At 53.6% G+C, this 14,027-nt stretch overlaps 7 protein-coding genes across 7 annotated transcripts; 3 read left to right on the plus strand and 4 right to left on the minus strand.

Moving 5' to 3' along the window:
• Window positions 1-2,722: 2,722 nt before the first annotated feature.
• CABS01_01635 (delta-aminolevulinic acid dehydratase) lies at window positions 2,723-3,941 on the minus strand (the record flags this gene model as incomplete). Its single annotated transcript, XM_060535015.1, has 2 exons — window positions 2,723-3,631; window positions 3,699-3,941. The coding sequence occupies 2 exons, from the start codon at window positions 3,939-3,941 to the stop codon at window positions 2,723-2,725; spliced, it is 1,152 nt and encodes a 383-aa protein (XP_060398204.1).
• Window positions 3,942-4,594: 653 nt separating this feature from the next.
• CABS01_01636 (uncharacterized protein) lies at window positions 4,595-5,005 on the plus strand (the record flags this gene model as incomplete). Its single annotated transcript, XM_060535016.1, has 1 exon — window positions 4,595-5,005. The coding sequence occupies one exon, from the start codon at window positions 4,595-4,597 to the stop codon at window positions 5,003-5,005; it is 411 nt and encodes a 136-aa protein (XP_060398205.1).
• A 1,498-nt stretch (window positions 5,006-6,503) lies between these two features.
• Window positions 6,504-8,519, plus strand: CABS01_01637 (uncharacterized protein; the record flags this gene model as incomplete). The annotated part of the gene is made up of 2 exons (XM_060535017.1): window positions 6,504-6,579; window positions 6,631-8,519. 2 exons carry the CDS (start codon window positions 6,504-6,506, stop codon window positions 8,517-8,519), a joined length of 1,965 nt encoding a protein of 654 aa, XP_060398206.1.
• A 59-nt stretch (window positions 8,520-8,578) lies between these two features.
• CABS01_01638 (uncharacterized protein) lies at window positions 8,579-9,044 on the plus strand (the record flags this gene model as incomplete). Its single annotated transcript, XM_060535018.1, has 2 exons — window positions 8,579-8,874; window positions 8,921-9,044. The coding sequence occupies 2 exons, from the start codon at window positions 8,579-8,581 to the stop codon at window positions 9,042-9,044; spliced, it is 420 nt and encodes a 139-aa protein (XP_060398207.1).
• A 562-nt stretch (window positions 9,045-9,606) lies between these two features.
• CABS01_01639 (uncharacterized protein) lies at window positions 9,607-9,954 on the minus strand (the record flags this gene model as incomplete). The annotated part of the gene is made up of 1 exon (XM_060535019.1): window positions 9,607-9,954. The coding sequence occupies one exon, from the start codon at window positions 9,952-9,954 to the stop codon at window positions 9,607-9,609; it is 348 nt and encodes a 115-aa protein (XP_060398208.1).
• A 1,471-nt stretch (window positions 9,955-11,425) lies between these two features.
• CABS01_01640 (uncharacterized protein) lies at window positions 11,426-12,097 on the minus strand (the record flags this gene model as incomplete). Its single annotated transcript, XM_060535020.1, has 2 exons — window positions 11,426-11,963; window positions 12,090-12,097. 2 exons carry the CDS (start codon window positions 12,095-12,097, stop codon window positions 11,426-11,428), a joined length of 546 nt encoding a protein of 181 aa, XP_060398209.1.
• A 236-nt stretch (window positions 12,098-12,333) lies between these two features.
• CABS01_01641 (uncharacterized protein) lies at window positions 12,334-13,281 on the minus strand (the record flags this gene model as incomplete). Its single annotated transcript, XM_060535021.1, has 2 exons — window positions 12,334-12,674; window positions 12,777-13,281. 2 exons carry the CDS (start codon window positions 13,279-13,281, stop codon window positions 12,334-12,336), a joined length of 846 nt encoding a protein of 281 aa, XP_060398210.1.
• Window positions 13,282-14,027: the final 746 nt, after the last annotated feature.

Raw genomic sequence — 14,027 nt, forward strand, 5'->3', positions numbered from 1 at the left:
CGCCCATCAAGCCAAAAGACGGCATCTCAGGACCGATATCAGGTCTCGGCGCATGACTTATCAGGAATCAGAAGCTTCCCGGTACCACTTTTTCGCAAAGAGCTGTCGTAAGCGGACTGGAGTACTTGTGCTGGGGAATATCGAGGAATGCCACATATTGGCCAAAAGAGGGCGATTCGATGGGCTCCAACAAATGGAGGTGGTCCAGTTTTTCGGTACTTTGTGCGTCCGTCGAGGGGTACTAGCTATGGACACTATGGATGGATGGCGGTGGTCTCAAGGAGTACGGTTATTCCGCACCCACACGAAGGCTATCCCGCACCCATACTAGGCCTACTCAAGCAAATAGTGGGCTGCACGTGACTGCACAGCCGCAGCAGCCACATTTGACCCGGAATCTCTATTATTCCGGCAGTTCTAGAGGGTTGGAAGGCGCGCTTCCACTGCACCTCCTACAACTGCACCTTCCACTGCCTATTGCACCTTCCACTGCCTGCTGCACCTTCCACTTTGCCCTCTTTTACAATGCCGCCTATGCGCGCTTTTCGGAGTCAGAGCCACGACTTCAGAAGCCAGTCTTTGCTCAGGGGAAATACTTCTCTAGAGCTCATATTTTGGTGCTCAAAAAGGTACTTATCCTGCTTCAAAAACGACCAAAAAAGGTGGTGTTACGCGTCAAAACAAAAATAATGGGAAGGCGCGCGCCCATGGCCTGACATGTGGCTGCTGCGGCTGTGCAGTCACGTGTAGCCCACTATTTGCTTAAGTAGGCCTAGTATGGGTGCGGGATAGCCTTCGTGTGGGTGCGGAATAGCCGTACTCGTCTCAAGGTGTTGCAAACTTGCAGTAATTTCAAGGTTGAGATCGGCGCTTGGATCCACGCTACCGCGCTCGGGAAACCGGGGGGGCACAAGGCTCGAGTGTTCGAGACGCTGCGACGGTCCAGGTGCGGCGCGGACGGCATGGCACGGCATGCACACTTGCAGGTCTGGAAGTTGGAGTCGCGGGCCAGGTACCGCACTTTGCCAATTCGCCTAGCTAAGGTATCAGTGTGGCACGGTCATGTAGGTACCCGTCTCTTCCAATGAATCTCCAGCTTCCCGACTTCCAACCTCGGCGCGCCTCATGTCGTTGGACTGGCACACTAGACGAGACTTGATGGGAACGTAGGAGAGAGGCAGTGGGCGCGCCCAGCGCCTGCAGGCTACAGTATCTACCTTACCTAAGGCATGCATCTCCTCAAGATTCCAGTGAGAATGCAAGTATGTACTCTTGGTCTTCTCCTCCCCCCGTCAGGGGTACAGCTTGTTTCCCGGCAGTCAACCCCTTGGCTTTGTTCCAGATTGGCAATCCGTCACGCAGAATGCATGGCAGGCACCGCACCGCCCGTCCGTCCTGCCGTGCCTGCCACACTTGCCACAGGTACTGCCATGTGCTGCTGTTGGGAGTTTTGCCTCAACCGCTATCTGCGGATTTGCGTACTGAACTACTGATAGAGACGGAAATAATTTGTGATGTCTGGGACAAGTGCTCCGTCTCCCATCTCCGATCCATACCAACAGTCATTTGCCAATTCATTTCCCATCCAGTCGTGTAGACGGTTAGGATACCCAATCCGATCAGTCCTCTTCCTTTAGGAGTTTAGGCTCAGTGATTTGACTCAACTCCAGTTCTCCTCTATCAACAACGTGCCAGTCAGCCACACCTACAGAAGACCGCACAGCATTATTCCAGCATACCCATACCCGTAACAGCGAGCCGCCGGGTTTCGCAACCGAGAAGGGGAGAAACCCCAGGCCTCTGTTTTAGGATCCCGTCTCTCTCTCTCTCTCTCTCGGCTCCCCTTAGCCTCTAGGTAGTACCGCGTAGCATGTCCCCAATTAAAATCAAGAACAGACTGACGATCAGCATCCGAAAGCCGAGTCAGACCACCATCCACCAAGTCAACTTTCGGCTCACTGGCTTTCAATAGACAATACCCCCCGGTGCCCCCCAAGAAACCCAGGGGGCCAAGGGAACAGGCGTCCCTGGATCGACGTTGCTCTCGGCTGTGAGACTTCTTCTGATTCTCAAATCCACTGTCCAGACTAGCACGATCCAGTAACCAGTCCCGTCCCCCGGAACAAAAGACTTCTGTGCGGCGCGCCTTGCTGACTGACTACGCTTAATTCTGCTCCGTAGCCCGAATACCTCGCTAAGGCTCGCTCTCGTGAGTCTCAGCTCGTCTCGTCTCGTTTCCTCATGTGATGTAATGAATAGTAGTACACATCAACGTAGCATTGCAGACGCGGGACGCGAGATCTAAATTTGTACGAACAGAAGAGTTAATCCGTGTTTCTTGAACCATGTCGATACTCAGTAATAATACATCTTACGTGTGGTGTTTTTTGAGTTTGGAATACAGAGAACCACCCGCCTGACACAAACACGTCGAGTCTGTAGTTAGCCGCAGCCCGAACGTCGTCTCGTCGCATCGTCCCGTTATACCCGCCGTCTCATTAGCTTTTTAGGTATCCTCTACGTCTGACACTGAACCATAAAGGGAGTGTGTCTTGTACAAATATGCGAAACCAACGCCTGCCGGAACCCGTTACATCCCAGCCTATACCACCGAATCCATCATGCCGCTTTCTCCTACGTCATGATAACAATAGCAAAAAACAGTCACATACGCCCAGAACACCTTGCCTTTATATCATCAAGCCATACCGTCCGTCATCTTTTAAGTGGAGAGCCAGTCGAGGAACTCGGGGGTGAAGTAGCTGATGACAATGGTCGCACCAGCTCTCAGGATACCTTCAGTCGACTCGAAAGCCATCGCCTTCAAGTCGAAAACGCCAGACTTGGCCGCCGCATGGATCATGGCGAATTCGCCACTGACCTGGTACGCGGCGACAGGCATGTCCTTGCCGAGCTCCTTTGCATCGCTGATAATGTCGAGATACTGGCTGGCGGGCTTAACCATGATGATGTCGGCACCCTCGCCAATATCACGGACAATTGCGCGGCGGGCCAAGCCACGGCCGCCCGGAGGCAGCTGGTAGCACTTGCGATCGCCGAATGACGGGGCAGAGCCTGCGGCGTCACGGAACGGACCGTACAAGCAACCCGAGAACTTGGCCGAGTATGACATAAGCACCGTCTTGTGAGCGATGCCCTCCTCGATCAACTTCAGCTTGATGGCACGGATCCGGCCGTCGTTCATGTCTGAGGGAGCAACGCAGTGTGCGCCAGCGACCGCGTAAGCAATGGCAACGTCGGAAATGCGGTCAACGGACAGCTGATTGTTCAAGCTGCCGTCGTCACGCAGGATACCGCAGTGGCCGTGGGAAGTGTACTCGCACAGGCAGACATCGGCGCAGATGAAGAGCTGAGGGAAACGCTGGCGTATAGCGCGAATGCTTCTGATAACGGGTCCCTCTGGGTCGTCGGCGGCGGTACCAAGAGCGTCCTTGGTCCCCGGGCGCACGGGCACACCGAAGAGCATCACGGAGCGCAGACCCTTGCGCACAAGCACCTCCAGCCAGGCCATTGTTTTGTTGATGCCTCGGCGGTATTGGCCGGGCAAAGAGGGAATCAGGATCTCCTCGTCGTCTTGGTCGGAAATGAAGAGGGGGTAGATAAGCATTGACTGAAGAGGGTTCAAATCAGCAATGGTTCGCGGATAACTGGATTATGCCTTGAGTCGCAGAACTCACCTTGGTCAACTGTCTCTCGGCTTGCCACGAGCGGGCAAGAGGGTGGAAGTAGCCCCCGTGCAGCTGGCTGGAAATGTCGCCAGAGATGCTGACGCTTGTCGCTGCTGTGCTGGCATAAGACATGGCACGGGAAACTTGCGACCGGCCATCATCAATGGTAGAGACTGATTGAGGACCGCGGGGTCGGCGCGGGACGCCGGACTCCCTCATGGTAAGATCCTGAACAAGGCTGGAGAAAGACATGTTGGATTACGGCGTCGTCGGATTGTATTGCAGCTACGAGTATTGAATGAGGGGTTGAGTCGATGTGAGGAAGTGGCGAACAGTTGTTGAAGTGCGAACAAGCAAAGGGGTCGCGGCAGTCGCAATAGGAGATTCGGGGTGGTTGAGGACTTTTCTTTCGCCCGACGGGTGTCGTCAGGAGTTCAATTCGGCGGGAGGGATTAACGACGACGAGAACGACGTTATTTTGGAAAGGGATGACTCGGAAGGTTTGGGGCTGAAGATGGGAGAAGTACGACGGTTGAGGTGGCACAGGAGGGAAGTCAAAAGGGTTCACTGCGCCAGAAAGTTGACGGGATTTGAAACGGACCAGCTTTCCCTTCCCGCTTTGGCAGACACGGCTGGGACTCGGCAGGAGACGGAGTTGAGCGTGGAACCTTCCTGCCAAGCCGTCCTGGAAATGAACCAATGAGATTGCGCATTGGAGCTGCTGACAGACCAATCACGGTCCAATCTTTTCCAATTGGCCCTCTCCGGTGGCGGCGTCTCCGCTTCAAACGGGACCCTCTTCTCGCATTTTCCGATGTCCGCGTGCGTTCCAACGGCGAAACCGAGTATGTCGTGCCCGTAAGCCGGTCAGCAACTTTCTCTTGCATCCATGAGGGCTGACTAAGATGATCGGGATGGTCAGAAACCTCGGCTGGCGAAGTATTTGCCTTCCATGTTTGTTTGCTTGCAGCGATCTGTATCCGTACCTACTGTTATTCCGAACCGCTGTCTCCTTTCCGAGACATGCTCTGTTAGAAAATTCCCTCCCCTGGCCCGCTGCCCATGTAACGGCAAAAGGCGAAGGGCTGGGCACAAACCTCTTCTCGAGGGATCCAGATCCCAACACCGAGATGCTCCGAGCATCTCCGCAGCTGGCTGCGGCTGGCTGCAGGCCCGCTTCTCCTCCGGTGCCCCTCCTATGCTTCCGTCCCCGTAGTTCGCCCCATCTAGAACGTTCACCGGTCAAAACGGCTGCCCGCAGGCCCCGTCGCCGGCCACGGTGCACTCCGGTGATAGTCGGACGAAGCTGGTTTTAATGTTCATCTTTGGACTTTCTCTTTGCCTGCCAAATATGATTGTTTCGGATGATTGTTTTACTCATGAACCGCCTTACAAAACTTTCCTATCGAATTTCTACGGGTTAATGGGATAGCCAATATAGCACATGCTTTATGGTTATCCCCTTTCTGTCAGAGTATGTTGAGCCAGCACTTACGAAGTCCAAACCCGATGTTTATTGTCTCTTTGCCAGAATGTGAACAATTCTCCAAGAAGCACATCAATGTCCCAGTGAAGTTGTGCTCCATCTGCCCAAGCCATGTTACGCCCCATCGTCTTACGGTTCTGCTTCATCCCATGGCTACGCTCTTCCTGATGCGAAGCGCCATCTCCGTGTCTCCAAACAAAGTTACCGATACCCAAATATGTGTGTGATTTCGGGCCGAGAATGCTAGATAATGACTCTGCGCAGTCCCGGTTTCCTGCTTTTCTTCAGCGCAATAATCAGCCATGGCGTTCTCATGTCTTGAGGTAAGTCTCCGCCACAGCCACGATCTATGATGTTTACCAACATGACATACAATCGAGATCTCCCAAAGGTATCTTTGAGATTGCTTCGAGGCTATTCGAGTCTCTTTGCTGTTTCCCTGGACGACATGCTGCAACCCCTTTCGAATGAGGACTTTGTTGGGCCTCACCCCTCAACCCAAGACTGAAAGATGACAACTGCGGATGGTGCAAGTCAGAGGCTTTCAGGGGCACTCAGGTTCACACCCAGACAAAGCCACTGAGCCTATCTTCCGTGAGCTCTTTCAAATTGCGGCTTGGACTCGCCCTCCATGCCGCAGACCGACTTATCGTCACCTGAGGTTTCCAGTGCAAGTCACTGGTCACCCGGGGACCACGCTCGAGTCTCCGCTCTTATCCCCCTGTGGAACAAATCAAACGCCGAACGAAACATAGGGCTTATCTCGGAGGCTCGAAACAGGAAGCCACGACAGTGGCCTTGGTGTTGAGAGGAGGAACGTCCGAACCTTCCCAAGAAAAAACCTGTTCAGTTGGAAGGGCGGTTTCGGTTCGCTCGCCTCTTTTTTTCCTTTTCTGCACCTCACCATCGTGTCCCCCACGTTCGCTTTCCACGATTCCCCAAATTCCTCGAAGCAATCGCAACAATCAACTCGGTCGCCTGTTGCTGGCTTTGGCAACAGTAGATCTCAGGAAAAGAACCTCAATCCCGTTGCAAGGTATGTCAGATCCAGACGAGGCGCTGCCCAGAGGCCGTTCTCTGATTGCTATCAGTGCCATCTGAAGCGCTTCGAATTCGTCAGCTTTGGTTCGTCAGCTTTGAGCACTTGAGAAGAAATCTTTCAAGTTGGCTAATCACTCACTGCCCGGCTTCGCAGCATCAAGAACCTCAGCAACATTCGCTTCATTGTTTTTGTCGTTGATTATCTCTCTTCCCCTAGGACGTTCGACGTCCTATCCACTCCTTTCTCCCAATCGAAAGACGCCTCATGTACGATGAAGAAAAAATCCATGAGCACTCTCGCCAATCTGGCGCCGCGTCGTCGTGGTAAGGGCAACAAGAAGGAAGAGAGAAAGGAGACTCAAAGTAAGTGACAGTTCTCTCGTCTCGTTCGGTACCAGCTGACACTTGGAACAGCTCCCGTCACTCCTTCGCTGCCTGAGAATCGAAGCGGTCCCGCCCATCCCTTCAGTTACCCTGATCCAGGCGGCAACACTGATCAAATTGTCGACTGCTTGGCCAACGACTTGCTGGAGAGCACCATCTATCATCATCCCAACGGTTTGCGCAGTCATCCATCTGTTCTTCTTTGTGGAACTGAGCCGATGGCCATCGCACCTATGATCTCTCCTGATGTGCAACCCAAAGCGCCCTCGACGTACCGGATTGTTAATCTTCCATCGGAGGACTTTTCCGTTCATTGCCAGTCTGGCACCCAAGTTGCGGGGACCGACGAGGTTGCTCCGGCTATCCCTGCAAAGTCCTTGCGACGTCAATGTGGCAAGCAGGAGAAGAGCGTCGATGGCTTCGTCGACCCCGAGAATCGTCCTGCGATGCTTAACTTCCCGCATTCCAAGACCACGATGCTTAACCCCGGCAACAGACATCCTCTGTGCCTGCCTCCCTCTACAACGGTTCCACTCTCCTACGGCGGATGCAATGACGGGGAGGATTTCTCACGGACTGCTGTCGCCGAGGCTCTTGCCGCCCGGGCCGCCGCTGAACAGGCTGCTCGCATCCAGGCAATCAGCGGCCAGGCTTCCGTCCGAAAGGACCTTGACACCGAGGATGTTCCCGTTCAGGTTCTTGGTCCAGAGAACGGTCCTAGATCAGGCTTGATCGACCCCGAATTTGTCGATATCAAGACCGGGGCAATGCTGGCTGCAACTCAAACCCTGAAGCCCCCTGGTTCGGAGAAACCCAAACTTCCTCCATCAAAGACTTCCTTGCTTCGTCGACACAAGGTTGTCTCCAAGGTTCGCCACGTGTTCGAATCCATCCTGCCTAAGCCTGCAACGCCAGAATCGAAGATCAGGGGCAAGATCTCAGCGCCCATCGGTTTGACCACGTGCGATCTGCCCAACCCTGCGGCGTACTATCACCTCGAGGAAGTCGAACTCGAAGAGACATCTATCGTCAGCTCAATCGAGCTTCGTCTCAATGAAGGCAACAACCTGCATAGCCACAAGGTTCAGAGCATCGTCGGAGATCGCATCGTTCGTAAGGCCGTGGCTGATGATGAAAGCTCGGTTGGCGGCAGCGATTCACCAGAAGATCCCTTCTCGGGGGAGTTTGAAGTCGCAAATCGTCCCCCCACTCCTTTTGAGCATCGCCTCAAGAGTAGCCTTGACTCCACTGGTATCCCTCCGGTTCCTTCTTTGAACCCTTTCGATACTGAGAAGGACTTCGATGCCGACCTTGAAGGAATCTTGTCTGAGAAGCCCGTCTGTGCTTCAACCCCGCGTCGACCCGACCGGAAGGCAGCCTCCGGAGAGAGCCCCTCTAAGCGGTATGCAAAGGCTGACGACCGCCATCTTGCGTCCATCAACGACACTGAGGGAGGCCCTAGTGCTCCCAGCCCGACTCCAAAAAAGTTGAGGCTGTCGGGCGGCTGGAGACTCTTCCGCGATCAGCCTGAGCCCAGCACCAAAAAACACCCATCGCCCAGCAAGCAGGATCTTGAAGTCCTCGAAGATCGACTCCGCGACATGGTCATCGAGAAAATGGAGCAGGAGCCTGAACAGCGGCCAGAATTGGAGGCCAAGTGGGAAGGCGTCCTCGCACCGGCTGCTCTGGGCCCCAAGGATGCGAATGCTGCGTTGATGTTGAGTGAGGGCAAGCAGCCTGTCGCAAAGCCTACTGTCGTTATCGGAGAGGCTAGCGCTGTCTCGCTGCGTCGATACAATCGCGAAGAGTTCACCCGTATCACGACGGCTGGTTCCCGGATCCCTCGTCCTTCTCCTCGGTACACCCCCTACACTCGACCTTCGAACTTCGATGCGCTGGATATTGACGAGTTGCAGTAGGATGTGACCGTCTATGCTCCGAGACGTCGTCGTTTCTAGGGCTCGGTCGCGAAATTTTGATGCGTCTGAAAAAATTGGATCATCTTTGGCGGTACCACTCTATTCTATCGGTTCTTTGCCTGCGGTGGTTCTGGGCAGTTCGACCAAGGACCATCAACGGAAAAGCTCTGGTATCGTTGCTGCCTTCTACAAGCTTCCACAGCTGGCTTCAACAATTTGGAGACAGCCCGCCCGCGTTCTTTTCTGGAATTTGGAAGCGCCAATTCGGCAAACCTGTTGAGTATTTCCGCGGCCAAACATTGAGATGGTACAATCAAGTCACCTGCATTCTTCGATTGGCCCGCCCCAAATTTGTGTAAGTTGTTGCCGTCTCCTAAAATTCATCAGCTAATGTGTCACAGGAGAATACATCCAATTTCGACTTGGACTGCTTTTCGGATCCGGCTGCACTTTTTCTCCTTTTTCATGAGACTCGAAGAAATCATCAGGTCTCCAGTACTCACAAGCACCATTGGGCAACCTTAATACAAGTCCTACTGCCTTCTTACTAGGCCTAGGCAACCGGTTGCTGTGCGAATTTGAGTGTCAACAATTCGTGGACCGCTTTCCTACGCGACAGGACAACAGAACAACTCTTCTCTTTCAGACTGTGCCACTTTGTGACCCTACCCGACCCTGGGAGAATCTGCATAAACTGAACCCCAGTAAACCGCAATCAGATTCTCCCATTTGCCGAATTGCATACAAAATGCCACCATGGAGGACGGATGTCACAGTGGGAGGATGATGAATGGTGTGATTGGACGCTAAGGGGGGGAAGCTCAGATAGGTAGTCACAATTCAAATCGTTTCAAGATAACTATGAAACTTGTCACAGTCTTCTCAATATCAAATGTGCAAGGTAATTTACTTTACTTTGTTTATTTCATATCGTAACACAGACATGGTATCTATAAACCAAATCGCTCTCAACAGTACTAATACAGTAGGTATCCAAAATCCATCATAATCCATACACATAAGAGACTCGCTTGTTGGTATCTATCGATTGATAGGGGGTATTTTTTATATGCGACTGCGCACACACTTAGTAGCGGTGGGCGCGGTGCGAGCCACGACCGTCAGTGCCGTGCATGCGGCGGGTGCCAGCGGCCTTTTGACCGGGGCGACGGGTCAAGGTGCCCTTGAGCTTGAGCATGGCACCGGAGATCTTGTCGCCCATGGAGGGCTTGCGGCGCTGGTGGTGGACGGGGGCCGTGTGGGCGACGGGGCCGCGGCGGCGGGAGAAGAGGCCGCCGCCGGAACCGCGCTTGGTGGTCCTGGTGGTCTTGGTAGTGGTGTGGTGGTGGGTTGTGTGGGCGGGCGCGCGGCGGCGGGAGAAGATGCTGCGGCGGGGGGCGGTGGTGGTTGTGTGGCGGGTGGATCTGAGAGGCATGATTGCGGTTTTTGGGAGTGAAGAGTTTGTTTTTAAGTGGTTTTGGTTGTTTGGGTAATGGTGTAAGACTTAGACTTAAAGTCTTTGGTTGTTTGTTTGATTGAGATTGGTTGGGTTGTTTTGTAGCTTGATGCTGATGATGAGAAGAGGGAATGTAGATGTAGGTGGGTTTGGAGGGTGGTTTATATGTTCCCTTGGTGGTTCTATTCAGGGTCGCGGTTTTGGAGGGTGACCAGCTACGCAGCATGTCTGTTCCAAGTCAGATGGCGTATGTTGGTAAGGTTGTGTGATTTGGGCATGTCATCATCGCGGGGTGGGAGGTTCGTGAACAGAACAGGGGTGGTTGGGTCTCGCGGGATCAGGGACCCTGTAAGAGGGGATGATGTCAGGGTCCAGGGGATCTACGTTTGTATGTGTATGTGTGGTCTTCTAGTCTGAATCTCTGTGTCTTTACAATACATACTGCGCCAAAGGCGACATGGCTATCTTCCATTCGTATGAACAGTAGGTGTGTGGCATCCTTTGGTGGGATCGATGCGCAAAGGGTCCGAAACCTGCGTCCTTGGTTCCACACTTTGGACCCTATTTTCGTTTCGTGACCCTCCCTCTGACGACAAAAGGAAGATGGGCAAATAGGCATCCGTAAGGAGGGGATAGAGAAGTGGGAGGGTGTCGTCGGACCCTGATTCTGGGAAAGGGGTGACGTCCCTTGCAGTTCATTCCGTCGGGGAGGAGGGGACTGTACATGGGGTACATTCAGACATTGTTACGTAGGAGGAGCCAGGCAGGCTGTATCCGTACATGGGTGATGAGAAATGGCCAAGGCTGGCCAGAACGACAGCTTCGGGGGAGACCTCAAAGTGATTTTGCCCTCCGTTTGTTGTCGCAGCTGCGAGGTGAGGTCAAGGTGAGCGTCCAGCCCCAAGCCCATCAGCCCAAAATCAAGTTTTGGAGGGTCCTGTGGCTGGTGACGTCGAGTTGCGGTCGAGGGAAGGAAGCCCATTGGGTCCAGCCTCATACCCCTGTCTCTTGCCTGCGCCAGGGGTAGTAGAATTGTTGATTCCGCCAATTAGAGTTGTGGCACATGCGAAGGTGTGGCTGACCCGGTAAATCAAGGTTCCTACCTTATCAAGGTACGGTACATTATGATGTCATGCGTAACGGTTGGTTCGTACCACAGCAGATAGGTGTGACAAGTCACACCTTTACGGACGGGTCTGGACCCAAACGGTTCTCTTCAGTTTCTTGTTTTCTCCCCCAGTTAATGATCAAAACGTAGATAGACTGGGTGACTGGGACGGTCTGACCTTCCCTCTTTGTGTGTACCACACTGGCTGATCTCAAAGGTTAGTGTGTTGTTGGACGCATCGTTTGTTGGTGTGAGAAAAGTCGCAATGGGGGAGGGAGTGATAGGCATGGGGGATTTGCGGCCGCTGACGACGGTTTGACTGTGTACTTCTCAAACTTTCAATCATTCGACGTCAGTTTTTGCGGGTTCGAGCCTTCTCTGGCCTCTTGTTTGGCCACGGATTCGACTCCCCCGAGCGAGGTCAAGAGAATCCTCTCGGGTCTGGGATGAGGTGGAACGGAACATCACTGAGGGGAAATGACATAGCTGGTGGTCTTGGAACGGTGATCCCCTTGATGGTGCAATTTGTCCGGTCGTCAGACGCACGGCTCCTTCTCGCTCATGTGTCGGATTTTCTAGGCCAAGGAAGATAATGATGTTGGGGAAGTAGAGAGCAAATGCTTGAAGCGCGGAAAGCGATGCTGTCAAGGCGCCCACGGTGCCGCCGTCCCCAAACCTTGTCCAGGTCTTCCTGCCACTTTGCGTATACAGAGATTTGTTGCCATCCTTTTCAGGAAATCTTATCCTCATCAACGCTCCTGTCCATCTGTCTGCAACGTCTACAGCCAAGTAGTATATGGCTTGGCAGAGTTGGCTCCTACCACCGCAGCGAGGACCGCAGTGAGCGCGGTGAAAAAGAGCGACTCCGTGCTGGGCCTTCCTCGTTCGTATGGGATTGTTATGCAGGCTATTCTCCTGATATGGCCATGGGTGGAGGTAAGATGTGGGCTAGCAGATTACGGTGGTATGGTTTCCGCCAGTTTGAGACACCCTTCATACCCTTCACACTTCCATTTGCAATGATGAGAGGGGTTGGTTCAGTGGAACTGCGGCTTACTTCCCTGCGCGAAGGGGAACGACCCAGCGCGGCAGTATTGCTTTCCTTACATCGAGGACATCACCATCGAGGTGGCTCACCGCGCCACTGAACCTTCTGAGAGATTGACTGTATTCTCGGTGCCTTGAAAAACCTTGAATAGCACATGGTTGCCATAAGTTCCGACCATCAATATAGTCCAAGATTACGCCGTCTAGTTTCCGCGCCCAGAAAGGTTATCCTTGATCCTAGCCAAATCATCGCTTGAAAACCCCAGAGCCCCAACGACGTATCCCTCCCAGCCGCCATGCGCTTCCTGCAATGCCGCGATAAACGCATCCCAGCACGACGTCCGCAGGCTGCACAGGTTGTAGAAGCCTGGGTGCTGTTCGAAAGTGAGGCTACCGCCGCCGACACGGGCCTGCTGGAGGAGCCGCTCCCTCGCTGGCTCGGTGCCGATGCGCGAGAGCATGTAGTCGAAGCGAACGTCTTCGGGTGCGGTGCCCGCGAGAGATTGTAGGAGACCTGCCATCACGCCGGTGCGGTCTCTTCCGGCTATAAGGGGGTTTTCCTATTAGTTGGGCTTGGCTGGCGGCCACGCGCCGCAACAGTATTTGGCCTTCTTTCCATTAGAATGTCCAGGAAAGGCATACATACCGGTACAGTGAAAGAGAAAAGATTCCTTGGGCTTGTCGCGCACGTGCTCCAATATGGCTCGGTAAATCGGCCGGTATAAATCAAGGACCTTGAGATACTCCTTCCGAAGTCCAACTTCGCCCCCGGCCTCGACAAAATCATTCAGGTCAGGCGGGGTGTGGGCGCCCGCACTTTCGAGCCATGTGTTTGCAACTCCTGCGATCTCTGGATCGGGATGCTTCCCGCGTTCCGCAGAGCTACGAACGTCAAAAATCTGCTTCACGTTGGCGGCCAGCCAATCGAGCGCCTCTGGGTTCTGGTTGGCGACTTCGAGCATGCCGCAGCGGTAGACGAGACCTGGACGGACGCCGGAGCCGGGCACGGCACCAAGGTCGCGGATGTTGATGAGCTCGGGGACAGGGAGGAAGGGCGGCGTGCTCAAAGCCTGCTGTACGAGTTCGGAGGGGATTGGGTCGTGTACGTCTCGCTCTGTGAGAGCTTTTAGCTGGTCTCGGGTCATGGACATTTTGGCGATGAACGAGCTTTTTTATTCTTAAGTTGGAAGAGAAATGAGGATACTGGCAGTATCAAGATAGGATATCTCAAAGGAGGAGGAGAAGACTATCTTTGAGTCGACTGTCTGTTGTTGGCGGTGAGGCAGACGGCAGCCTAGGGCAGGCAACATCTGCGCCCTTCAATAATTGAACGGAGGTTGTTGGAGTAGACGTTTTGGAGTTGTAAGCAGTCCTGTGTAAGACGCGGACAAATGTAGCCCGCCCCCGTTGAAACAAGCTTCTTGAAGCTTTCTGGTGACAGGAGCTAGTGTTCATTCCACGAGACCGTCATGTGGCGCCAAGCCCCGAATATTGAGGTCTAACTATTGATATTACCGTTTGCGGACTCTGCACATAATGGCAACGCCTCAACGTTCTATGTGGCGGCAGTTTGCAGCAACGGGGATCTTGTAAGGGGCATATTAAGCCGTTTGCCCGCAGATGCACTTAAATTCCCGTGGCCAGATTCCCCCCTCAAATCGTGGTGCATAAATGGCATGTCTTTTGCCATGAAAAATGTTGGACATTCAAGGACACTGGGTGATGAAGTTAAGGATGTTGGTTTCAAGAAGTATCCCCGAAGCTCTCATCCCTGCTTCCACATGCCTGATAAGATAGCATCTCCTTATCAAAGATGGCGATAAGGATATCGACTTTCCACACCGAATTTCAGGACGTTGTCTTCCAACAAAGCAAGCCATTTGACTCAAATTGAGAC

The sequence above is a fragment of the Colletotrichum abscissum genome (assembly GCF_030869225.1).
Source record: "Colletotrichum abscissum strain IMI 504890 chromosome Unknown Scaffold_3.1, whole genome shotgun sequence".
Taxonomy (NCBI): Eukaryota; Fungi; Ascomycota; class Sordariomycetes; order Glomerellales; family Glomerellaceae; genus Colletotrichum; species Colletotrichum abscissum.